Source organism: Dufourea novaeangliae, unplaced genomic scaffold, assembly GCF_001272555.1.
Source record: "Dufourea novaeangliae isolate 0120121106 unplaced genomic scaffold, ASM127255v1 scaffold177, whole genome shotgun sequence".
Classification (NCBI taxonomy): domain Eukaryota; kingdom Metazoa; phylum Arthropoda; class Insecta; order Hymenoptera; family Halictidae; genus Dufourea; species Dufourea novaeangliae.
Window position 1 is genome coordinate 3,465,987 of NW_015374070.1, and position 26,398 is coordinate 3,492,384.

The window sequence follows — 26,398 nt, forward strand, 5'->3', positions numbered from 1 at the left end:
CGAAATGTTAATCCGACGTCGTCATGGGGCCGAGAGCGTAAGAGACACTGGGAACGCGTCTGTGTTGTATCGCGGTAATTCTGGGTTTTGTGTAATGCATACCAATGGGAGAGCGACGGGGCCGCAACCGCAAACTCGTTTCTTCGCGTTCGAAACACGACCTGCCTGCGAAGACGGGTACAATATCGCCAGGGTCCCCCCTGAGTTCGGTAATTTCACACGCGGCGTTACACCTGGACGATTTAATTACTCGAAAAACGGGTTCTCCCGTAATCCGATAAAAATTAAACGGAAAATTTTCGATGTTCCAGGGACGGACAAGTAATTGAAATCTGAAACTGTTACATCGTCGGCACGAAAATTATGTTTCCCCAACGAATACGTGTCGGCTGCGATTCGATTAATTTCAATTAATTTACACCACGATCTCTAACTTCGAAATCGTGACGAAATTCGATGTCACGGTTCTCTGCCTCGATCGAAGGTCTATGATTCTATAATTATATTATTATATTCTTGAATTCCAACGTTTTATATACGAACGTAACGTACCTCAGAGCCGAGACTCCAAACAGCGGCGATTGTGTTGCACTGATAAGAGGCGTGATAGCACTTGTTGCTGCCGGACGTCTTCGCGACGGCCTCCAGCTCCGCTTGGTCCCCACGACACTCGTACAGAGTCATGTGATGCAGGTAGTCGTTACTTCCGGGTTGTATCACCGGTTCGTACTAAAAAGAAGAAATGTACGTAATGTATGTGTAGTTAGATTCGTCGATTGTCGGATACGGGCGAAGGGTACGCGGTTCGTTTGATTTCTAAAGAAGTTAATTTAATCCACGCGCATCGAAGTAATGTACATACATCGGTCACGTCGGCGAGGAATTCTTAACCGGTGAAACGGCTATGAGGATGGATAAATTTCGAATAGTCGAGGTTATCGGAATCTCGAAGCTAATCCTCCCCACTTCTCGAGGATTCACCGCGATAGAGTGCAATGCAATCGCGTCACGTAACCGTGGCCCACGTTCTATTGACTTCGAGATGCTGTTCGCTCGACGGTGGATAGATACCAAACTGTGCCGCATCTACAGCTAGTTTCGGTAGCGTAAAAAGGTATTGTAAGAGCTTTCATTTGCGATCGAAGGCTATGAATTGGAAAGGTGGATTTATGTATTCTATCTAGGGTAAATGTAATAGGGCTACTGCCACTTTATTTATTTTATCTAATAACAACGTAGTTGCAATTATTATCGAAAGTTGTATTATTAAACTGGAATTCTGATTTACAAAAAACCACAAAAATGCATGTACGTGGTATTTAACACGTTGAGTGCCAGCTACGAGATAACTCGTCGTTGAAACATTTCAAACATGCTGGATTATTTAAATACCTCTACAAAATTTTGACATACGATTAATATCACAGTATAATTTAAAACAGGACAAGCAATCTCTATTAATCAAACGCATATATTTTTAAAGGCTTATGACTTAAAAAACGACATAAAGTGTGTCTGGCTACATACGGCCTTTTTCACTGTGACAGTGAACGTGTTAAAAATTAACGTTGAAAACTCAAAGTGCAATTTGAGCGCCAAAAACGTGACTATGTAAACTGGTAGCAGAACAGAGAGTGATTCTACGTGAAAAAATACGTCGAAAATATGAAATAAAATGTTTTCATTCATGACATCGTTTTCGAGAAAATCTACTTTGAAAATGAATCTTCAACGCGTGTATACATTCGTCATGGTAGTAAGTAGAAATGGAATGCAATGAACAGACCCGCTAGCCAAGTTATATTAAATAGACACGATAAAGCCTTCCAGATTAGCCAATAAGGTGCCTTTCCGAAGATCCTCCATATTGCATTGTCAACCAACAGGACAACTTCATTAAGAACAGCTAAGTTTAAAATATAAAGTAACGCCCGCGACAGAAGACCACAGACTTCTATATTAATACAGAAAGCCTGTGTTTACACCACGTTTGCACAGTGCATCCAAATTGTTTTCTAAGCGGCCATATGTTAATATGGCGAAAAGTTATAAGGCGCAGTAGAAAACGAAAATGAGTCTGCTGGGCAAGCACACATTATATCCTTGCATCGTGTCATTGACGAGTAACCGAACAGATGAAAGTTAGTACCGCGAACGTGTAATCAATCACGCGAATAGCCTACTTCAAACTTTATCAACGAGGTTCACGACATTCGCCGACGAGGCGATCTATTACCAACGCGAAAACGATTCGATCGCGAGCTTTACGATCGACTGTTAAGTAGAAATAGAAATCTGTTCACCTCACGGCTAAAACGGTAAACTAGTCCGACGATTTGGTTCCACCAGCGATCGAAGGGAAACGTATCGACGGCTCACGATTGATCATCTATACCGTAAACTTTACAAATCGAGGCATCCCGAAAGCGCGTAAAAATAACCCTATGTCCAATTAAAGAAGAGTTTCCACGGGGATATCGTAAAAATCAACAGTTCGCGACGTCTACTCGACCTTTTACCGGTAATCGAGGGGCCCCGAGTGTGGCTAAGCGTAAAACGAGTCGAAGGAACGATTGTTCCGCTACCAGGGGATCCGAACTCGCGGAGGGTTCTCCACTTCGAGGAAGGTGAGAGATCCACGGGAGCTTTCGAGTGCTCCCCCGTCGACGGGAATCTGTATCTACATTCCTGGTTTAATCAACTCTCGATGGGGCTGGATGCGTAAGACGCGACGCGAGGGAACGGCGAGTCACTGGGTTATAGATAGCTAGGGGGAACATCTTACCTTCACAACGTGGTGTTTGCGATCGATGTTTGGCATCCTGAGAACGCGGCACCAATGCAGCGTGTCGAGCGCCATGGGTAATCGAATCTGTAATATAAATCGAAATTGATTAAGTGAAATGAATCTAATTTTTACTACGGTTTGAATTCGGAAAAATTTCGTCTGAACTTGGCACCGATTCGTTTCATCGTGTATCGTTCGACAGTTTAGAGCCAACTGTATCGACTCTCGTGAGATTAATTTTTGATACGATATGGTACGTATAAACACCTAGATTCAAGTTGCATTAAAGAGTATTTGTCGAATTGGACAATCCCGTAATCATTCAGTATTTCAACGGATAGTATAAACGAACCTTTATACGTACATTATCGCTCATAAATATTAGCACACCTGGTCTGTATGAAGAACATGTGATGTTTTGTAAAATTTATATATTTTAGTCCACCCTTATCACTTCAGACTAACATAAGCATTGTTGATCGAAGCATTAATACCCCCAACAATATTTATATCAGATTTTCAATAATTTCTTAATGCCTTGCAGCATTTACTGCATATTCGATAAATGTCTTAGCTCATCAATAAGAAGCTACAGAACAGTAACAGAAACAGAACAGAAATATCAATAGCCACGAAGTGGTGGAAGGTCCTTAAATCCCAGAGGGCTCGTGTTACACGTCATCGCAGCAGATCGTTATCAGACAGTTCATTGAAATTCAGTAATTCTGTGTCTGTGGATATACACGAGAGCATCTGTTTCAGTGCTTGTAACCATGAATTTTCGCTTCCCGTTTACAGCCCGGGCCTCTTTGATACACTTCCATATCTATACTCGCGACTGATCTTCCTGTATACCCGTATGAATCACAGTCGCAGAGAGATTGCTTTCCTCCCCTATATCCCCTCCCCCACATATACTCGGCCGCCGAAACACGGAGATGAAACGAATCAGAACCCGGATAAGGGCGAGCAGGCGAATGCTGTCGGCCGTGCACGCCCGCGGAATTTCGTTAATGCTTTCTCAAAACTTCCTCGGATGGTGGAGAGGGCCAGTCTGCCTGTACAATGCGACTGGAAACTCGTCCGACGCTCTACACGAAACTGGTTGAACGGCGAATCTGTCTATACCCTCACCCGTTAATGGAGTAACGTGGTATTTAGTCCAGATACACGCTGGCCCGTTCCCCGGAATTACGAACTGTTTTTCTAATTGCAACTGTCTTCGGCCGAGTTCCCCCTCCACCCTGTATCCCGGACATTTCGCGTGACGAAGTTAATTCGGAATACGATTTTCGAGAGCGGGGACACATCGTATGTCTCGAACGAGCGGAACTACTCCATGCTTTTGAAAATTACAGGCGGGGCTGGGATCGAAACTTCTATTCGTGTTTTCTCCTGCTATACGAAGCGAGGTGGGTGTGTGGATTATTCATCGTAAGCAGGAATCTATAGTCGACCGGAGAATTTTTAATTTATTTAGAGGGTGTCTATTATTAGTGGAAACTTATCGAGAACCATTGTCCTGGTGTAAGTTTTCTTATTAATGAAAACGTGCCAGAGTCTTGAAGCTCATAATGGTTTAATTATATTTATTCTAGATAGAATTATTCTTTAATTTCGTCGAAGTGCTTTTAATGTAACATTATTGAAATTTTGTTCTGAAAGAAACGATGTAACTTCCTTTCACTCGGAGTAAAAAATACTGGAAATATTGACACTTCCGGGTAATTATGGACTACTTAAGATAACGTCGATATCATAGACGTCAATACACCATCATTTATCGAATAAGAACGGAACGATCAAGTCGCAACGAGATTGAGTTAATACGACGTGTGAAATGTTGCTCGGCAACGTCTAATAGCAAATTAGAGAAGTAACGTTATGTACCTCGCCCTGTCCTGAATGCACAAACGCCGTGTACACCTCGTTACATTATATATGATCCTGTTCCAAGTTTTCCGACACGTCTAATAGAATAAGGACCGAGCGTACCGTCGAGCGAGTTGCTCATCCTGTGATACCTGTTCCACTTATTTCTTGTTGCCATTTCTCAACCACATCGTACTCGTGTTACATGTGGTGTTTTAGATGCAGTCTATCGTCTTACTTATTCCACGGAGACATCTCTCAGAATTGCCAGAGCACATGATTGCGCAAACTGGTTCGAACAAGACAATTTATTACCTCAAACATCCGGAGGCGGTCTTGGAAAAATGCAATCACATGTGGACTATTTTTTTAACATTCTGAGTACATATCGCACCTCATTGAAAACTAGTCGAAGTTTGTGAAGCAAAAATACTCTAATTCTAAAATATGTAAAATATGTTCAATTGCTTTCATAGGGTAATTCGAATGAGTGTTCGAATGCTTCTCAGCACTGTTAAGGAGAGATTTTTAACGCTGTCTTTTAATAAGGTATAGCACGATGATAGCACTTGGAATTCTAACGCCAATGACACGTTTTTAGTTACATACAGCCATTAGTTTATAAATATTTAATATTCAGTACCGAGGAGCATTGAAACGCTCACCGAGGATTTACTGTAGGTATACAGAATTACAATGCATGTGAATGGTCAACGAACGATTGTTTCTTATCAATCTAATATCGAGCAATAAACTCCACGTGATGTTACGTAACCCCTGCTTCAAATTATTCCCGTGTTAGTCGTCGAAGGTCCGATAAGATGAAACCTCATGCGTTATTGTCCCCGATGACGCCAGTGTCCGTACCCTCAAGAGTTAATTTCTGGGAAACTGTGTCAACTCGATCGATGGAAAATAGACCGCCGTACAATCCTGGCGCGTTCGAGAGAACGTCTTTGCTAAAATGAAAGGCGAAGGGAGGTCCTTTTGAAACGTATAACCTACATTTCCCATGTTTCATCAAAGGAATGAACGTCGCCTCGAAAGTATCTCTTCCGGTAATAACGAGTATTTTCACGATCAAATAAGGGTGCTCCTTCAACCCGTCCATCGATCCTTCCATCGTATTTATTTTAACGTTGAAAAAGATCCTGTCGATATCGAAGGGGGAGGAAAAAAAAAAGAAACACGAAGACCGAAGGGGGAGAGGGGTGGAACGTGAGAGGCACCGATTGGTTGCAGCCGCGGGGGGTTTTGCGCGCGACCGAAGAGTTCCGAGCGAAATTGCAATTCTTTTCTCGCGGGGGCCCCGGTCTTCCTCGGGCCGCGTTGAGATGCTCGGAACCACGCCGCCGCCGGATTCTCCCACGCGCTTCTGCGAAATTATCGATGTCAAGATTACCGAGAAGGACGACCGGTGCGCGCGTTTTATTGTTTCGCGGTCGAATATGCCGAACGCCCACGGGCTACTGCCGGAGATTTAGGCTCAGCGAGCTCTGTGTTTACGATTGTGTGCCCTGGCTTCTGAGCTCGGGCCCCCGTGGTACCAGCGACGTTCCATCACGCGATCTAACACCTTCGCGATGCAAAGTCTTCGGAGATGAATCTCGTAACCGCCGTCCCGGTGTCAACGATAGCGAACTTTGTCGTGAAAATGAAATTTCGTGGTCTGCTGTGAACAACACAATTGCAGTGAACTCACTCGATTCCGGGTGTGTTCTTCTTAATTGTTGATTTCCGAGAAATACCCAAGACGGGTTTCAGAATGAGGTATTAAAACCGCGGGTGCACATACCGGGGCGTATCTCCGATCTCGCGACGACGTTTGACGTATCGAACGACACGCGCGAAAAAAACTGATATTTATCTTTCTCGAGAGAGAACCGGGGAGCCAGGTAAGATGGATGATACCACGGAGACGTGATCGGTAAGAGTCGCAGTTCGTTCGGGGATCAGTGTCGACCTAGATAAAACGTTTTCTGACGTCCAATCTATGTTATTTTATTGTCGTTAATTCATGGGAACACGATGGAATTAAACGAGAATGACGTTAAATAGTGGCAGCGAAGCTTGAATAAGCTGGGACGCATGGTATAAATGAACGGGAATTAAATATGTAGATGAGGGTGGACCCCGGCAAGAGCGGTCTGTTTGTTTTCGTGAATTCAGCGGGAGCAAACGTCATCGTGCGAGGGATTCATGGATGCGGCTCACCCTTGGCCGCTTTTTTCCAACGACGCGTCTCGTTTCTTGGAACGAGAGGAGACGATAATTATCCTCCGGGTATGCCGCGTTTCGCGTGCTATGCGTTCAAATGGCTGGCTTCTTTTGAAACCGCGGGGCCACATAAAAACGCGTTTTATGCTGCTTGCTCGACTGGCTCGCTCGTGTAGGCCACTTCAGATTTCGCTCTTTCCTGTTTCTCAGCGCACGGCGCCAACTTTTTACCCACGCCTTTTACTCGTGTAAATAGCTAATATCGCGCCAGTATATCCCCCCCCCCCCCCCACTCTGTGATGCAAGAAGGATGATCGTCGATCATCGAAAATGTATAATATAATTTCGATTTGTATCTTTGTTTCATCGAATATTTCGGTGTAATTAATGATGAAGAATTTTAGGCAGTCTTGTTCTTTCTGTACAACATACGGCTGTTCGTATCGTAATACGTAGGATTTCATTACAATTTCCATTCTATGTATGTATTTCGTACCGCCACAATTTTCACTCAATGCGTGCATATTTTTGATTAAAATGGTTCATTTATCGAAAACAAGGGATGCTCGAAATTTCTGTCTGCATACAGAGATCACAATTAATTATAACGAAATTTCGGTAAATATCTTGACAGTTCAAATGGAGTATCTACAATGTAGTAAACGTGTTTAGCCATTTATACAAAACGAATATTATCGTGAACGTGAATATTTGCAAACGATTTATTTATATTCATGAGTGTTTCGATTAATCCATTTTAACCGTCGTGCATTGTTCGAGTCAATTTAACCCAAACTCTAACTTCAACTTTTAATTATATTCTTCATCCATTACTTTATATATACATGTGTTATATGAGTATATTTCCTTAAATCGATTTCACCTTAAACCAAAGTCAATTCAAAGAATAGTAATGCAACAACTTACTGAACAGTGCACGATGCTTAAAAGCAAGATACGAATACCAAAAATCAATTTCCTCCTCCCGATGCACAAGATCGATTCATATACAGACATCGTTCCTCCAAAATCTACCTTCAGTCGCGTCGCTGTAACAACGTTACAACTTCTCGGAAAAGAAATTCGAATATATTTATCAGGAACGAGCCGCGTGGTCCGCGAAGGCAACGAAACGTGGATGCGCGCCGCGGGCAAATTTCGGCTCTCGTTGACGAAGTTTCCCTTTTCGATTCGTCGCGAGAATAGACCACTGCGGAAAAAAGGTATCGTTCCTGGTTGGCGAAACCGTCGGGACCAGCTGAATGAATGCAAACCCGTTCTAACAAGCTGGCTCCTCTTTGTGCCCGCGGACATTCATATTCATCGCGGCGCGATACAAAAGTTATTCGACTGGCGCGGAACTTTCGCGTACGTAGTTAGCGAAGAACAAGTGGCATTCGCATAAGAAAGAAGTAAGGAGAGAAGACGAGTGCGTCGCCGCCGCCGCTGGTAAGATAACCGGCACGCCGACAACTTTAATGTCGTCCGCCTCGAACATAAACGAGCCACGCTTCCCACCGCCCGAGACAATTAAAATCGCGACGCTCGACGCCTCTGCTTCGCCCCTGAAGTTTTCGCCGACCCGCAGGGGGAACGTGTGTTGGGTAATCGGCCGTGGACGGAATTAAGAAGTTCGCGGGCGACGCACAGTTGACTCGCGTTAATGTAGCGTTAAGAACGGCCCAATCCACAGGCATCACTCACCCACGTGCGTGCAGCTCACTTCGATCGCCTTCTATAGCCAAGATTTGGTGGATCGACCGAGCTGCCATGAGATTCAGGTATGCCATTGGTTCCTGTTAAAGTACTGTTTCCAGGAAAAGGCGGCGCTACTGCTCCGACAGCCCTGCTTTAACGCGAGTCTACTGTATTTAGCGCTGTACTTGAGTACTTGAGGAAAGAAATGGATGAGTAAAGAGTACAGTAGCCTCGAATTCTTACGCCTACGAATTGTTCTTGAGGAGGAGCCCATAGATTTTTATTCTACGTTGGAAAACAGATTTTTTCACACTTCATAGGCACACTGGGTCATTTATATCCAAGCTTAATTGTTCGACTTTTTTAAGTTTTCGAAAAAGCTCAGAAAAAACTGGGATACTTATCAAAGTCTCTACTACATTATACAATCGTTCCTTAAGCCAAATGTTTAAAAGTTTTGTTAATAATAATTCGGAAGAATATTCGGGAAATATGTGAAGTCGCTTGGATCGGCAACAGTTATGTATGAATAGATGATTCACCCATTTTGTAAAAAAAAAAAAGACGAACTGTAAACTGAATGCATTGGTGCAAATCAGTCGACGCTTGAAAAAGATGTCGAACGTTCGAACGAGTTCGAAAGCTCGATCGGGGGACAAACAATTTCAGAATGAACGGGCGGTCGAAGTAAAAGGCGAAAGAGGGAACGGGGGCTGGAATCGTTTCATTTGCCGGGCGAACGGGTAATTTCTTTCCAGTTCGGAGAAGCGGTAATTTGTTACAGCGTGATGAGCAACGCAACACTCCGGCACACGGCGATCCAATTCGATGTATAAATTGTAAACAGAATTGAAATTTTCATTCTTGGGGACATACGACACATGTCGAACTCCTGTGGAGGGATTGCGAAGCAGGACACATCACGAGTCGTGATTCACGACATATTTGTCTGCGAAGAAAATGATAGATACGTGCTCTCGTTCACACATTTCACCCACCACTGCAATATGCCCGCATGCTGCACGTTGTTGCTCGCTAGTGAGTTTGGCGGGCGCTGAGTTGCTCATCGCTGCATTACGCGACCCAATGACGCGGATCGTTTGATTGAATTATACAACGAAAAACAAAAAAAGACAATATCGTCGCGGCTATTTCCAGAGAGAAAAAAATACATATTATTTTACGATAAGCCTCGGTATACGGTACCGAGTTTCACGACGCCGTGAATAAAGCATTCCTTTCGAAATTCAAGATTTCGGAGGTAGGTGTGGGGGCACTAAACCTCGAGGGAAGACGAGATCCGACTGAATAGCAACGATTTTTCTTCGATACGTACATTTCCACCGATCTGTATGTGCGCGCGCGGTTCCCGCGCCTTCGATATTTCCGCATTTACGAATTCTGCTGTTTTTACGACTCTCGTCCGGCTCATCGAACCCCGTGAGGAACCTCCCTCCCCCTTCTTCCCGTGCCCGGTGCCACGACGGGAAATATTTCTGAATCGGAAATCGTCTATTTTTCGTCTCCGTTCGCCGTTTGATCGATCCGTTCCACCGTGTACACGGATCCCGTAAATTCTCTCTAAACCGGGGCTGCTTCCCTCGCTCCATCCCGGGCCTCTGTGTGTATAAACTATAAGCAATGCACCGGCGCAGCCCGTGGAATTAGCATTGTCTGATCCCGGGCGATAGCGTCGACCCATAATCTATGACCCGGCGACGCTAATGAACGAATAGTTTTTGCCGGATGTGACCCGGTTAAGATTTATGCCGTCATAAATCCGACGGGTCACAATGCTCCGCGGCTTGCATCCGATAAAAATCCACTCGGTGCCCGGTTCTGAACGTTAAACGGGGTTCGAACATTCATCTCACGCGCGAACCGAGAGCGTTCTCTGCCACCCCCAGTCGTCCTTCCCCAGCCCCCCACACCTGTACTTCCCCTGGCGGGGTAGAGGGTCGTGCACGCAGAGCGTGTGTTGTGCACGCGCTCGCGAAGCAGAAGCATGACCGAATATCGAGTGGCAGAGTATCGCCGGAACAACACAAAAATCCGGTCTCCTTCGAGTGGCCAGTATTGGACGAATATTAAATGGCCCCCTTTTGCGTGGGACAGACTGCGACCAGTGGTCGACGAGCATCAACCCAACGAAATTAACGGCCATCCGCGGAAAATTGCGTTAGAGGCAGCGCGTGGGATAAAAGCGCCTGGAAGCTTCCTGATTCTGGGATAGGCTTTCATCGTGGGATTCCTTCTGTTCCGTTGCTTTTACTGGAATCGATATTGTAAAGTGGATTGTACCGTGTGATTCCCGCGTTACCATCAGATAATTGAACATGAACGTATGAAGGTTAGTTAATCGTCTGTTGGATGACCCACCATCTGACTAAAGGCTTTAACTACTAAACGCGATTAAGCCACTGTGCCTCGAAAACAAATGAATCGGTAAATATGGTTCATAGCTAAGGGCTAAAATCATCAACTCCCTACCAAAGAGGATGTACCTACATTATAATACCAACACATGTATAGTCATCAATAGTACCTTCCAGTCGCTTTTCGGTATCACGTTCACGCCTCAGTTGGCGAAACAGTGACATATACAGGGTGAATCGCTCGCTGCTATGATCGAGAGGCAAACCGCCTGCTTTGTCGTTTAACTGCCGTGACCATAAACGTGTCAACGGTAGCTTACCCATGAATAGATGATTGCATATCTGCGTTCACTGTAGTCGCCAAATTAAGCACGTATACAACTTATTGTACCCGTTTGGAAATACAATTCCTTTTTGATATTTCAACAATGTATTTCTCTTCCACTCGTGGATTTCCCAACACATTATTCGAAAGAAATTACAGTTGGTGGTAAGGTTTTCGTGGAGCGAACCACCGACTGATTTTACGACGAGACACTTCGTAGCTGACCGAAAACCCATTTATGAAACCGCAGGCAGGGCCATGCATATACCCAACTTTTACGCAAATTATCGAATGATTAGAACTTGCAACAGTATCGATCATTTAAAAGATAGATATTGTATATGAACATCGTATTGTCAGATAATTTTGAAACACAAGGGAAATCCTGCTGAGAAGCACTCGAGAGAAGTAAAGAAGTATACACTCTCGGACAAGCGTGTTCCTAAGCCGGTGGTCCAGCACCGTGGCGTAAAGGCTTAACAAACATAAGTTTACCAAGAAAGAAAAGAAAAATTCAAAGCTGTTACCCGTGTTGTCTACACCCAAGGTATTCGTCTCGTTTATACGTCCGAACCCATCATCCGTTAATTTCTCTAACACCCAAAATCTCGTCCGCTCGCACCTATACATTATATTATTACCACCTACGCGACGGTCTATCATTATGCATACGCAAGACGTGCACACCAGCGTCAGCGGGCCGTATCCTTCTTCCGCGCGGTATAATCATATCATGGGATATTCGCCACGCAATGGCTCGCGTTACACCATAATTTTACGCCCACGCGAGATCCGCCCGGTTTCGCACATCATCGAATGACCGTCGAATCCGGGGGAAGAGATGGTTCGGCCGTGGTCCCGGCTATACGAAAGGGTACACCGTTGCATAAAGGAGGGGTGAAGGGGAGGAATGTAGGTAGTGGGGGTGAGAAGGGGGTAAAATACAACGCGGGGCTGGTAATTGATCGTCTGGGAGCCACGAAGGGGACGTGGATAAATGACTTTCGATACTAACCTGCTCGTTCAATATGTCCCAGGTTTTAAGCGGTTGCTCGACTTCTTGGTTCCGCGGGCTCGGCCTCGGCTGCGAGTCCCTTTGCACCAGATAGAGCGGCCTGGAGCCACGTACCGCTCCGTGTGCGGGCAGAACCCCGGCTGCGGACACTGGTTCCTCCACGTGATATTGCCAAACCACTTGCATCGTGTCGTTCTGGGAACACAAAGAGAAAATGAGAGTGGAGTCAAGTCTATGTCGGGGCGAAGCGGGCGGCGGCGGTGGCGGCTACGGGGCCACGGTCGTTCATTTTTGTTATCGAAAAGTATCGATAAGGACGGCTTACAGAGGCACAAAGCCCCGCCTTTTATATCCAGCTGGCTATAAAGGTCGAAGCCTTCGGGTAGAAGAGGCAACGACGCGGAGAGGGAAAAAGAAGAGAAAGGTTTTCAAGCGCATACTCTTTCTCTCTCTCTCTCTCTTTCTTCGTGCTTTCACGTTCAAATTCCGCAGGAATATTCTCTAGACTCCGCTCGAAGGACCGGAGCACTCGACCGAGAATTTTTAATTTAACCCTTTTTATTTCGAAATATCCGCCCCCAGCGATAGCAGCGGCGGCGGATCCGCATATTGCAGTGTTTCGAGAGACTCACTCGCCCCCCCCCGAAAGGCGGGGAGAAAAGCGTTCCCGTGTACATCGCGTTAACCCGTGTCCCCGTTATCGAGGCATCCCCGTTTTCCAGGGGGGTTAAGCCTGTCGCCTCCAACCCCATCCGTCGAGGTTTCACCTTTATTTCCACGGACCAGGGCGGCCGACTAAAATGGAACCGGCGTAAGTTGATTAGCAGGGCACACCGATTCGTAATAGAGTGGCGAATAACACGGAATCGAATAAATCGTATTCGAAGGGCCGCGCCTCCCCGTTATATGTATACATACGTATATATATTGTATATATATATATATTTCCAACGGCGGCTGAGTCGTTCGCGTGAAATTAATCGCGATTGGATTATATCGACCGGCGTGAAATTAGATAGGCCGCCGAATCTATCTCTTTTCCCTCGCAATCCTTGAAATCAACACCCCCGGGGTGCTCGACGATGAACAACGGGGGATGCCCCGTTATCGGGCTGAAATTAATTAATCCGCGATTCGATTGCTCTCGGTGCTCAAGCTCAACACGCGAAAGAATTGATTGGCAGAGAAGACGGATCGCCGGAGCGCGTTCGAGCCACCCATCCCGGTCGATTGAGCGCGCGAACGCGCTCGTTCGTCGATAAAAATGTCTCTTTCTCGGTAATCCGAGTGTATTGACGGGACAACGCCGGGTGGATCGGTTCGATCACGAATTAAGGACAGTGAACTGTACCTCGGTTACGATTCACCTCTCCAGAAGCAAGGGCCGACGTCATTCCTCATCCCCCTCGCGATACCGCGTATTTACCCATGATACCTGGCGCGGTTCCAGCCGCGAAATACTGTACGCTTACTTTCCTACGGCGGCCGACGAATTAGTAGCTGGGCACCGTATACCACGAGCCAACGCTTTTTCGTTGAAATCGCGCATGAAACCTGCGCTCGCGTGAAACTTCCAGTTTACAGGTTAACGTCGGGTTTCCGATCTTGGAGTATCATCAGACGGCATATTAATAAACCCCGTGGACATGTTTGTTGTTCTCGAGCATGGAAGGTTCTACACGCTGCTCGAGGATAAAGCAAATAGATAGACAACGAAAGCGCAATGAGAATAGTTTACGGGGGAAGTAGACTTTTGCCAGTTCAGGAAACATAGGGTTCAAATAGAAAAAAACAATCAGATTTGTTAAGATTTAAAGACTAAGTATATTCCGTACGTTATGAAACAAGCTGTAACTAGGGGGGGGTCGATAGATTTATTTATTTCTCGATCAAGGATTGAATTTTTGTAGGCAAACGAGCTTACAGCTTAAATCCCTCTAGGATCACTATCAGACGCCTACGCTTTACAACCAACACCTTGCCACCACGGGATTGCCGAATCCGGCCTGTGCTTTGTTCCCGTTTAATAAATATACCAACGAAACGTGTCTGGTTTGTTCACGTGACGCGACCAGAATTTTCCCACGTGAAGCGTGCGCGGGGGCCGCGCCACCGGAGCAATCAATCCGGAGCATTTTCATCTCCGAAAGTTTTACGTGCAGGCATGCCTCAGGGATCAATTCCGCATTGTGTATACCGATAATCTGTTTCTGTCGTGCACCCGCACAGGCTGCGCGTCCACCCACCCTCGAAAGGAAGGGACATGCTAGACGAGAACGGCGGAGCCCTCTCCTGCCCTACAACAATACCGGGCGATGGTATTCCTATCCGATGGTCGTGGTCGACCTCGAAACATGCGCATCGATCCGCGTTTATGCGTCCGAACACAGTAGGGTGTCTCCTCGACCACTCACAATTTCGAACAATCACAGTTGATTGGGAGCATTGGCCAGATGCAGCCTCGTTAATGTTTCATTTGACCCTGGGAGGGCCCTTATCAAGGTAGCCCAAAACTAATTACAATGATGGGATTTGTTGTCGCATGGATCCTTTGTGGATCTATCTTTCATGACGCGGTAGCTTTTATTCGTTCCCAAGAATTTGATTATCCTTTCATCCTATCAACCGAATGGTAACCTGACATATACGCTACCCAACAAAACACTGTTATATTAAATTTACACGAAGATAAACCAAGTTCTCTGAAAACATACAAATGTCTCCGAACCCTGATATCGCGCCCTCCGTCCATCATCTGACTTGTTCATCTTCGAACATTCACGTTGAACAATCGGAATCTGCGTATCCGACCAGATCTGGCCCCGAAATATAACCGACGATTAAAGCAACCGGCGCAGTTCTTAAAATTTCATTACACCGCGCGCCCGGAAGAGTGCATTCGGTATTCCAGAGGCGGCGAGTCCGCCAAATGATCCCCCGTTATCGTTTTATACCGGGCAGATAAGGGAACAACCGTGACTTCCAACCGGTAACGGGCGAACGTGCGGAGTCAGTGAAAAATCGCCGCCGATCTCCACCCCACGGTAACCGCCCTCGGGGCAATCCCGTGATTCAGTGACGGACAACGGAATTACGCAGTCGTCCAATCGCGAGACCATGCAGGTATTCGCAGGCCACTCACGTGTCAGACATTCACGTTCTTCGATAACAATCGTCGTTGCCAGGGTGGCGATCTTCAGCCCCGGGAATCATTGGACTTCACCCGGTTTCTGCGCCTACGTTCATTCCGACCGAGACAATTGGGCGCCGTTTACCTGAATTGGATAGGTTGAGGATAGGTACATACATAGCAGAAGAGAGAGAAAGAGAATGGTGGCGGGGGACCGACCCAGATCCCACAAGATCGAAAGATTCCGTCGGAGAAGGCGAAGGCGATGGAAGGTCGATAGGAGGAAATGGGCATCGCGTGTGAAGCCCCGACAGAATCACGCGATCCGACGCTATCGTCCCTTCTGCCACGTAGAAAGAAAGAGAGAGAGGGGGCCTGTTTGACGACGTCATACAGAGCCACGCTTCTGTCTGAACCTCTTTCAACAGCCGTGAGCCGATCATTAAGAAAATTAAACGCGTCACGTACGATCGATACGAAATACAGTCTTTGAGCCCGACCGGAATTCTCGGGATCGAGACCTATCCTCCAGACGGCGCAAAAGAGAATCGTGACCAGTTTCAGGTACCCGGTACTTGTGGGCGACGCAGGATTGATATTTCGAGTAACGATACCCTTCAAGACGGATATCAATATTTTGCATCGATGTTTAATGTGATAATGTGTTCCAGTATAGATACTTAACCCATAAATATCGAAATTACGATACAATCGCTGCATTTGTCGTAACGCGACATGTCGTAAGAAAAATGGACAAATCGCGAGTTTTCCATAAAGTCTGCCATTGGTCGATTTCTTTTTCAGTTATTACCTGATAATCTACCTTAGTAAATATATAATTAAGTAATGATTTACTTTGACTTTGGGATTTTATTACTTCTAATTTAATTGTAAGTATCGATACCGATAGTATTGATATTTTATTCCCGACGTACATGTGTATCGATACTCTGGATATCAATACGTATCGGTGAAAAAAAGGTTTGGAAAGCACCGGACGTGTTTTCTTTGAATTACTCGAGGTCCTGGGGGAGTTGATATAACGTGTACATACAGTAGCGTAGTCGAAGAAAGTTCAGGGGATACCGTGAGAACAATTGGTTCGTTCGTCGCCGGTGTCTTAGGGGTACGGTGTATTAAGACGGTGCGTGGGAGTCAATCGAAAGGTAATGGCGCTATCAATATAAAGGAGGTCGGGAAGGGCAGGTTTTGAGGATGGCGAGGGGAACGATTAGGGGAGAAATGGGGAGCAATTCCCATCGACAGAAAGCAAAGGAGGAACGACTAGGAGGGCGTTCGTTTAAGTGGAAATATCTTTCCTTTGGCCGAAGCGTTATTCTTCATTAAGAAACCTTTATTGTTCTTCGTCCTTGAAACGTGGAAATCTGTCCTCCCTCTCGTTCCCTATACCCGTACTCTAGCCACGATTCTTACCCCGACTGATACGTCTGTCTTACAAGAACTCGCATCACCCGATTATCCTTCCCAATAGTCATATTGAATCCCAGAGAGAAGATCCAATTTAGAAAGTTCAAGATGTCACTCACGATGCCAGTAAAATGGCTCCGGACCCTTCGAGTGTCGTACAATGAAATATTTAAACCTCGCTGATCCCCTATCCTCGTCGAATCGAACGTCGAAATTGAGCGAGTCTTGAACTCCACACACACACACACACACACACACACACACACACACACACACCTACATACACCTCCGTTCGCTATAATTGTAGTTTTAACGGGTACAACGGAAAAAGTTTCTGCTGAATTACTTAACGCTATTACAGATAATTGAGGCAGAAATTTCCAATATCTCCGGCGACAATGAGCGCGCGCCCGACGATCACAAAGAGGACGGGAGAAAGGAAGGTTAGTCAGAAGTTCAAATATAACGAACCATAATGGATCGCGAGAAGAAGCCTTTTGTCGAAGCGGCTCTCTTCCGTCGGGCGTAAGTTCGTTTGTTTCCCTTTCTTTGTCCCAACGCCTCCATTCTCTAGCGCCCGTACTAGTGCGCGCGCACGCTACTGAAGCCGTGGGCCAGCGATTAACCTTTCCGCGTCAGAACTCGAAGAACGCGCGATGACTTGCCCCAATTCCGTGGGATGTCGGTCGCGAACCACTCTGGTTCCCGCCAAAAAAAATACCTGTCTTAAGACGACAATAGACCCCCTGCGAATGGACTTTCGAGGATTCCCCAGTCGAACAGCGGAGAAACTAGAGGGAAGAGTATACGAGCAGTCTCTCCCCTGGAACCGCGAACCACCCCTTGCGATTCCGGCTCGGCCACCCCCGCATTTGAATGGACGTTTCTCGGAGAGTATCGCGGCCGCTCATGCAATATGGATCGAAATGTAGATTGAACGCGTATCGTTTCGCCGGAACCTTAAATAAGTCCTCTGCACGTGTTCGAGCGGGTGAACAAAAATGGCCGGAAGGTTTTGGTACGCGGTCGCGAAAAGTGTGAATCGATTCCGAGTGGGCTTCGAATACAAAATAACGACGAAATAAAAAAAAAAAACGGAAAAAAAATCGCTATAGGTTTGCGCGATTCATCGACGCCGATGACCCATTCCTGGTATCTCAGGGACGAGGTGTGGGTTGATTCCCGCGACGAAACTTTCGGACCCAATAAAAAGTATCTTCCTGGAGGGGGTTGAAAACTCGGCACGGGAGGGGGATGGACGCGTGCGAAACGAAAGAAAAGAGGGACCACCGACCCGCCCGGTCGAAAGTTCGTGGACTGGCCACTTTACGGTTTCCCTGGGAGTTTTCGCGAGAAGAAAAGTGAACCCGACGCCCGGAGGATAGAGAAACCAATAGAACCGTCCCCTCGGGGTAACTCGCGGCTTCTTTTTCCCGGGGCCGCGTTAATTGCTTCGAGTGCAAAAACCGAGGCGCGGCTAGTTATCGACGGCTCCGTACTCTCTCTCTACGAAAACCTATTCCATTCTCTTTCTCCCTTTCTCTATTTTCTTGCGCATCGCCACCCTCTCAGTCGTTCGTGGCTCGCCCTCCCTCCCTATCCGCGCCGAACGTGTTTGCAACTCCGATAGGGAAAACTAATATTGAACATTCCAAAGTGGAATGCAAAGGGTGCGACCGAGACGAGACTGCAGGACGGGAAGGGGGAGGGGGATGAAGAACCGAAGAGGGGTGCAGGACCAGAGTCGAACTTGAAAGTTTTAAAAAGCAATTAAGGGCTTCAAACTTCCGACGCTTTACTTCTCTCCCGCTACAAACCCCATTCTTCCTTTCTCTCAACCCTTATTTCTCTGACGCCCAGTCCTCGCCACCTTCCCTCCCGACCGAACGACCGATTCTCCTCTTTCCACGCTCATCGGCCGGGCGGTTTCTCTTTTGCCTGGGCCACGTCGTCCGTGTCGTTTGAAAACAGCCCTATTGTCTCCTCCATGGATCCACGAGTACTCAGAATTCTTCCGTTATCGTTCAGAATTTCGCGTTGAATGCCAGCCCGGAAACCCGGCGACGGGCACACTCGACTAAAGCGCCGAAACCACGGGTCAAAGTTCCTCGAAAGCCAACGAGAATTTACGTCAAGACGCTGAGTGATCCCCGGAAAGCAGCGTTAATTACTGTTAGCTCCCTTCGTTTAGCCGGTTCCGTACGGACGAACGACCGTGTCAAATGATCCAGTTCAGACTTCATTTCCAGCCAACGAGACTTACTTTGTTACTTTTCTTTGTGTCCACCGATAAACTTACGACGGGAATCGGACACACCGTACCTACGTAGTTACGGTTTTATGTTCAAAACGTTGGAATTTTTATCAGTAACGGAAGGATGGCTGGTTGAATTATTACTCGAACTTTTCTATATACGCTCGAGAGCATTTTCGAGTCGACGGTTGAAACATTCATGAAACATCCGGTGATGTAATCTCGACACATTTGCGGAACGCTTTTTCCCGTAGATGGGAAAATACTTCGAATCAATAGCATTTGTACGCGACGATTTAACCGGCGAATCGAATCGGCTTTTCAAACGGTAGACTTTCTCGAACGGCATGTACGTAATGTACGTAAATTTCGTAACGTGGGTGACTTCTTCGTTCCGTGTTAATATTTCTCCTGTGGAAGACTGAAAGAGAGAGAAAGAGAGATCGTGCGTTCGGTCGAGTGGCGGAACGCGATATGCATATCGTTCTCGCGGACGCAGTCATCCGTAACACAGCCCCATTGAAACTGTCGCTTCCATAGTTACAAGCTGGCACGTCTAACATCGATTATATTCGTATTGGGAGCGATTCGCCGGAATTCGACGCCTGTAGCGGCAATAGCACCGCGCGAATACCGTAAACAGAGAGAATCGAATTCTCCTCGCTGGGAATTCTTTTCGATCGGCGTTTAAATGGAGTCGAGTCATTATCGTGAATATTTTACATTCCATCGTTCGTATCACCGTGGACGCGTGCAGTTCGAGTTTTCATTGTGACGATGAATAGCGTTGTGAAACGGAAGAATCAGAATCTCGCGATCGAATGAGTAAATTTTTTAATCCGTTCCATTGTGTCCGGATGTCATTATAGAAAAATTTGCAAACGATTCGAAAGTATTGCTTTTGCAATAAAAAAGATTTAGGAGAAATAGATTCTTCTGATGTACTCGGTGTAAATTAACAAACACGTTGTTCTACATTTACCGTAGCTATTCTCGGTTTCACCGAACCGCGCCTAGCTTTTAGCTTCCGCTAAGTCTACGAAATCCTTTCGCGGGGGCGGGCAGATAATTTTAGAATCGCGTGATTAAACTTTTCGCGATTAAAGTTCCCGGGGCCGGCCGTGAATAATGACTTTAAAGCGTGTACCGCCGACGAAGATACACAGGCTGATCTCGTTTGGCTGTATTATTTTCATGCTGGCCACGCGTTCGCCAGCAAAACAAATTGAATTTTAAATGATAACCGATGAACTTTGGATAAAATTCAAATTCGCGGTATCGATCGCCTATTATGAACATTTTTCCGTTCGGAACCTCGTTCCACCGACTCGACAAAACGAAAAGATGTAATTTCTTGCAAATTCGCTCGTTTTCGGTCGCCAGACAACGGGAAGATCTTTCCGCGAGTTCGAACAATCGAAAGCCTATTTCGTGGATCGATAGAACATAAATGCACGAGGAGACATCGATTGGCCGTTGTTGTGTGCCGACAGAGCCACGTTCGAAAAGAGACAGTCGCGCTAACAAGATTCTATCGCTTCGACCGGGCCGTATCGCCCGGTACCTCTCTTCATCAAGCTGATGCCGATGAGCCAACATCAGCAGATACGTGGCCACCAGAGTATACACCTGAGCACGCTCCCGGTACGTACACAGTCATTAACGAGTAAACTCGACCGAAACTTCCGGCGGATCCCGTTAAGGACCGACTGCGAAACAGTTCAAGACACTGCGCTTGTTTGCATCCACCGTTCCGACAAGATCAATCTTATTAAAAGGAAGAGTTCTATGAAAATCATCGTATTCAAATATATGTAACTATGCCTAAGTATCGTGCCATCTAGGGACATCTAATTCACGATATACCCTATAAGAGAACAGGATCGATGAAGCCAATTTTCCTTCATCAAACCGTTTATTCTTTTAGCCAAACGAAGTCAATTTATAGAAACGAAGATACACCAATTACGATCAATCTTAGCCATCGAATAGGGACTGGTATATTATCCAGTTGAAAGAGGCGAATGGAATCGATAGGACGGGGGGGGGGGGGCGTCCCAGTTAGCTCTTGCTGTATCGTTTTAAACCGGGCACCGGGAATTGTGTCAAATAGCTTTACTTAGAAGCTCGATGAAGCACGGAATCAAGCATTCCCGGCGGACTATCCAAAATTACTACCTGCCGGCTATAGTTAGCCAGCGATGGAAAAAAGTAAGACAAAGTGTATGTGGGCGCTGATATCCGGCCGGATTGATCGATGGCTGAAATTAAAAGTGTACGGTGCATACCCACTTCAAAGGTGGGTTTATTGCTCCCATTCTCTCCATCTCCTCGAGTAACCGGCGTCTTTATGTAGAGCCAGGGCTGAATATTCGCGTCAGCAAGCCATCGGATAAGTACATACGGTACTTGTATAATTAATGACATAGAAGACCTTTCGCTATCCCCTGGCATCCGGGAGCCCCTCGGAATCACATGTGTCCGTTTATGAGGAGGCTACTTATACCGAGGAGTTATGAATTATTCCTGAGCCCAGGTCATAATATCCTCCGTGTAATTACATTCGGTACCGTTCGGCGACAGAAAAGTGACGATAACGAGTGACGCGGAGCAAGAATAAACTTGGCGATCACAGCTGTAAAATTCTCATTCGGCTGACTGAGGCTGGACTATCGATACGCTTTGGCACAACTGGTTGCTAGATTGCATGAAGCATTCTTCGAAGGAATCTGAATAGAAAACGTAAATATCACCATGCAAAGCCCAATCAATATTCCGAAAATGGTTGGCAACTGAACCCTTCAATGGGTAGTTAGCATCAAGGTATAGAAATTGGGATCGGAATTTCACTCGAGCAATATGGATTTCCGCCGAGTTTGAGAATTCTTCAATGAATTTCACGACGAATCTACTTAATTCTAATTTCGCCCGGAAAGGAACGGCTTAACAGGGAATCCGAAAGTCCGTCGAATTCTCGAAACAGGGTGAGAGCACGAAATATACCGTAACTTTTGACGGCGACTGTCATGTCGACGAACTACGGAATCCCCGAGGACTTGAGCGTAGGTGGGGCTGCCAGACACTAAAGTTTCCCCACCGCGTCTCTCTACAGGAGACTGTATTACTCAGTTCACCCTGCACGTGGGTCAATATTAATCATTGTCATTACCGTAGACTGCAGGCGGGTCTTATGGTATATAGAGTGTATATATGACACGAGAAAATTTCGAGTCTCCTGGTGCTATAGGGTGGGATCCTCGAACGCAGAACGTTTTGTCGCCTCCTTCTAACAAGACTGGAAAATGTGATATTCGAGGGAAAGAAAGCGCGCGTATCCTTTTATGGGACACCTGTAAGCGCGTACACGTCGCTCTATGGAGAATCCACAGCCCGAGAGGATTCAATCGCGAACCTACGAATTAGACTCCGGCTTATCCGACCCGCGAAAGATTGGATCGTTACCGAAAACCAGAGAACGCGTCTAGACCAGCAAGTAGATACGGCAAAAATAACGCTTGAATAAAATGGAATCCTCCATTACGGACCTCCGAGGTTCATACGGGGGCTATCTAAGCTCCTTCCCTCCTCACGGTTATCTTAATGGTACTTATTGTCTTGACGTATAGTACGCCGTGCTTCCTCGTCTCCCTCCCTGTCTTTCTCTCCGTCTTCGGCGCTTCACCCCTTCCGATTTTACCCTCTCCATCTCTATGTACATTAAGCTCGTAGGGCTACGGAGGTGGTAGAAGCGCGCTGCTGATGCCAGTCGTTATCGCACACCCTGAAAACCGTCTTTCTCTACCTTGCCCCACCGTTCCACCGTCTTTCTCATCCCCTTACCCCCGGTTCCGCGTACTTCTCGTTCACCCCTTGGCCGTATCGTGCCTCATTTGCTCCGTTCTATTCCACCCTTCCATTCTCTCCATTCAGGCACACGAAAGCGGCGCATGCGTGCTTACTATCACTGCCACCTGATTTCAAGAAAAGGAAGTGGATGTCCTAGGGCCTAGCGGAGAATTACGGAGGAGGGAAAACTGCGGTGAAAGGAAACGGTTAGAGAAGGAGAAACGAAGAGAAGAGAGTTCGGCACGTCCGATATCCGTGCACATATCGCAAGCACGAGCTTGCGCCTTATCCCGATCAGTAATTAGTCCGATCGTTTGCCAGAGACCGAAAGGGAAGGCCGTTGATTGCTATTAACGGCATCGCTGATTGGGCGAAACCGATTCAATTGCTCCCTCCAGCGAACGTTCCACGAACTAAGGCTTCTCGTTTCCAACTTGCACTCGAATGCCTCTTTTCCACCTTTTGATTTATCGACACCGTCCTGTTGCACACACATACCCTCTAACGGTGTTCCTCGGTTTGCGCCCCCGCATCGTACGCGATCCACAAGAAAAATAAATCCATCGAACGATTCCGCTCGCGTGTCGCGGATTATTATTTAACCACACGCCACGCGTCGTTAGCGTTCATTTCGACGTCGGAATTCGCTTTCGATTTCTTCATCCCCTTCCAAGTGTCTTCCTTGTGCTTCTAAAGAGAATGCCCTTATTGACCCAGCGGAAAAAACCGGAACCTCGAGAAGTTTCAGGTAAACACGACCCAGTGTAACAGGGTTTGCCACATTTAGCAGAAACGGTCCATCGATGAAGTACCTACCCTTTGTTGCGATATTAGGTAACTCGGGCAGTCTGCGATAGCCTCTTTCAATTTCCTCGGGAGAAACGGCACGATCGACGATGTCAATCGAAGCGGTGGGAAACGAAAGCGAGGAGGACGCGAAAAGTAAACAAGTAAAAGGCACGGTCCCGGTCGAGCAATGGCGCGGAACAGCGCGCAGACGGTGCGCGCGCGTGTTATCGTGGAACGAAATCATGCGGGACCAGACGTCGGGATTGGGTAGAACCGACACGATCCGATCCACGAGAATACTTATCAACCGCTATTGCCCTTCTTTGCATCCGCTCGCCATCCCCCTCGTTCTTCACCACGTGGTTCGTTTGTTTTTCATCTTTTCCTCGGTATTCTTCTTCGACTGAACGCAACCAGAGTCGCGGTTTGAATGTTCCCCACGTTCCGGATAAATAAACTTCGCAACCCCTCCGGTAGATCCGCAGCAAGTGTTCCATTCGACGTAACGGTTCCCGAAAACGGAAAACGAATGAGAGAAGGAACGAATAGGACAAGAAGGGAGACCGATGAGGGGGTGGCCAGGATCAGCGTGGCGCGATATAGGAGATAGAGAGCGCGCCAGGATTACGCGCGTGCATACACACGCTCGTCTAGGTTGGTACACAGGGAAGATGGGACTCGAAAAGCGAATACCTTATGCGCTCTGAATCGAATCGCCCTCGGCTGAGGGCAGCGCCGCGATTGATCCAGAAGTTTCGCGTCGACTCATTCATGCGTACCTAGGAGGGGATGGAGGGCAAACCATCCAATCAGCGGAACCAAAAGACGTGCGCCCAGCCATTTAGCCGGCGGATAAGCCAGCGGCCGGTGTAACAAGCCAGGAAAACGGTATTGTGAAAGACGAACCAAGGTAGTAGACGGGTGGATGAGGAAAAGGATCGTGAAAAGTCGAGCAGCCACGAGCAACGAAGTCGAAACTCCGAGGCGCATAGGTTCGGGCTTCGTTGAGCCTAGGATGAAGAGGCAGAGGGAACATAAGAATACCTTATGATGGTCACGAGTTCATCGGGGGTGAGCACAGGGGTGGAAATGAAGCACAGACGAACTGGTATGGTTTTCAAAGTCCCGTGAACGATGGCGTAACACGAAGTCCACCTTGCAAATACGAAAGGATAGAAGATGAGGCGGCTACCACACCGGTTGGTTGCGAGTCGAATAGCGCGAAATAGGCGCGGGTTTCGTGGAAATTGAAGATCGAATGGCGAATACCGGAAGAGTGGCTGCTGCCACTCTGAAGTGCAAACGGCTGTATTCACCGAAGCTGCTCCGTCTGCAAAGGGAAAACGGAGATGGTGCTCTCCCCGGGCCACAGGTATATACGCGCCTACGAACCTGCAGAGGACCCGGGCAGATTGGAGCTATGAATAAGCCGCGTAATAGGAATGGAATATGTGTTTGCCTTTATACGACGCGATTTATCCCGTATTTTCAGCTCTGATTGAATCCCGAACGACGAGAGGCCGGGTAGACCGCGTACCGCGACGCTGCTGGTGAATTCTTATTCGAACGCTTCAACGATGATTCAAGCATTGACTTTGAGAGAGATCGATCTTGATTTCAGATGGCGATCCTATCCGGCTTTCTTCGCGATCGCTTTCAGAAAGACGTCTGTGTGATAATACACTTTAGATAGAAGAACCATAGATCCTTTAACCGTATGCGGTCGTATTTAACTCAGACACTGGTATAATCTGGTGGCTGAGAGTAAACCGCAAAGGATTAATTCTGCACTGCTGCTAAAAAATGCGGTACTTCTTGAGAGAAATCTTAGATTAAGATTGGTCTTCGTTAGATAAGTATCTCCTTTATATAATTTATCTCCTTTAACAATTCGACTGTCACCCAAATATGATTAACACGTACATTGCAAAGGGGATAGATTATTTAAATACCGTTACATGTAATTTATATATAATTCAAAACAAGACCAACAGCCTCATAACTATAGGTATATGACTGAAAAAACGAAATAAAGCGTGTCTGGCCACGTACGGCCTTTTTCACTGTGGCAGTCTACGTGTTAAACCAATTTCACCGATTTCAATCACATTTCTCAATACCATCACGTATAATTAATCGACACAGTGATATTTCGTATATTCCATCGACCAATTCATATACCTATAATACTGAAACATCCTGGATACACGAAACTTATTAAACTGCATAAACGAAACGCAAAGGAGAATAACACGTTCCAGCCATGCTATTATCTTTTACAATATTAATTAGCAGTAAAAGCAGTCGATGTTTTGCAAAAGTATCCTTTTGCGACAGTTCTCCGACGTCTCTATCGGAACGAAAATAAAGGCGACGATTTCAGCCGGTGGTAATTAATTCAAACTTTCTTCTTCGTGCCAGGTAGTGAAAGAGAGGAGTGGGAGGGCGTACGTAACGGAAGACCTGCGGCGATCGGAGGAGCGCGATGGGACGCAACCAACGTGATTTTTGTTGCGGAAAAACGACGTGACCCAAATACGCCATTATTCTACCGAGAACGACGACGCTGGTGTGCGTGCGACGAATCGATATTAGAATTTCAAAGTTGTCGCGCGTTTCCGCGCGCATAAATCCAGGCTGCAAAAAGCTGATGAGAACCGC

The 26,398-nt window shown here is 46.6% G+C and overlaps 1 protein-coding gene across 1 annotated transcript in view; it reads right to left on the reverse strand.

Moving 5' to 3' along the window:
- The window catches only part of LOC107190350 (MOXD1 homolog 2), a 196,327-nt gene that overhangs the window by 5,572 nt on the left and 164,357 nt on the right, over positions 1 to 26,398 (reverse strand). The window contains exons 4-6 of the mRNA XM_015579144.1: positions 12,291 to 12,485; positions 2,786 to 2,872; positions 553 to 729 (exon numbers count right to left, since the gene is read on the reverse strand). Of these exons, the coding sequence (XP_015434630.1) occupies positions 553 to 729; positions 2,786 to 2,872; positions 12,291 to 12,485 (459 nt within the window). The remainder of the gene's footprint in view (positions 1 to 552; positions 730 to 2,785; positions 2,873 to 12,290; positions 12,486 to 26,398) is intronic.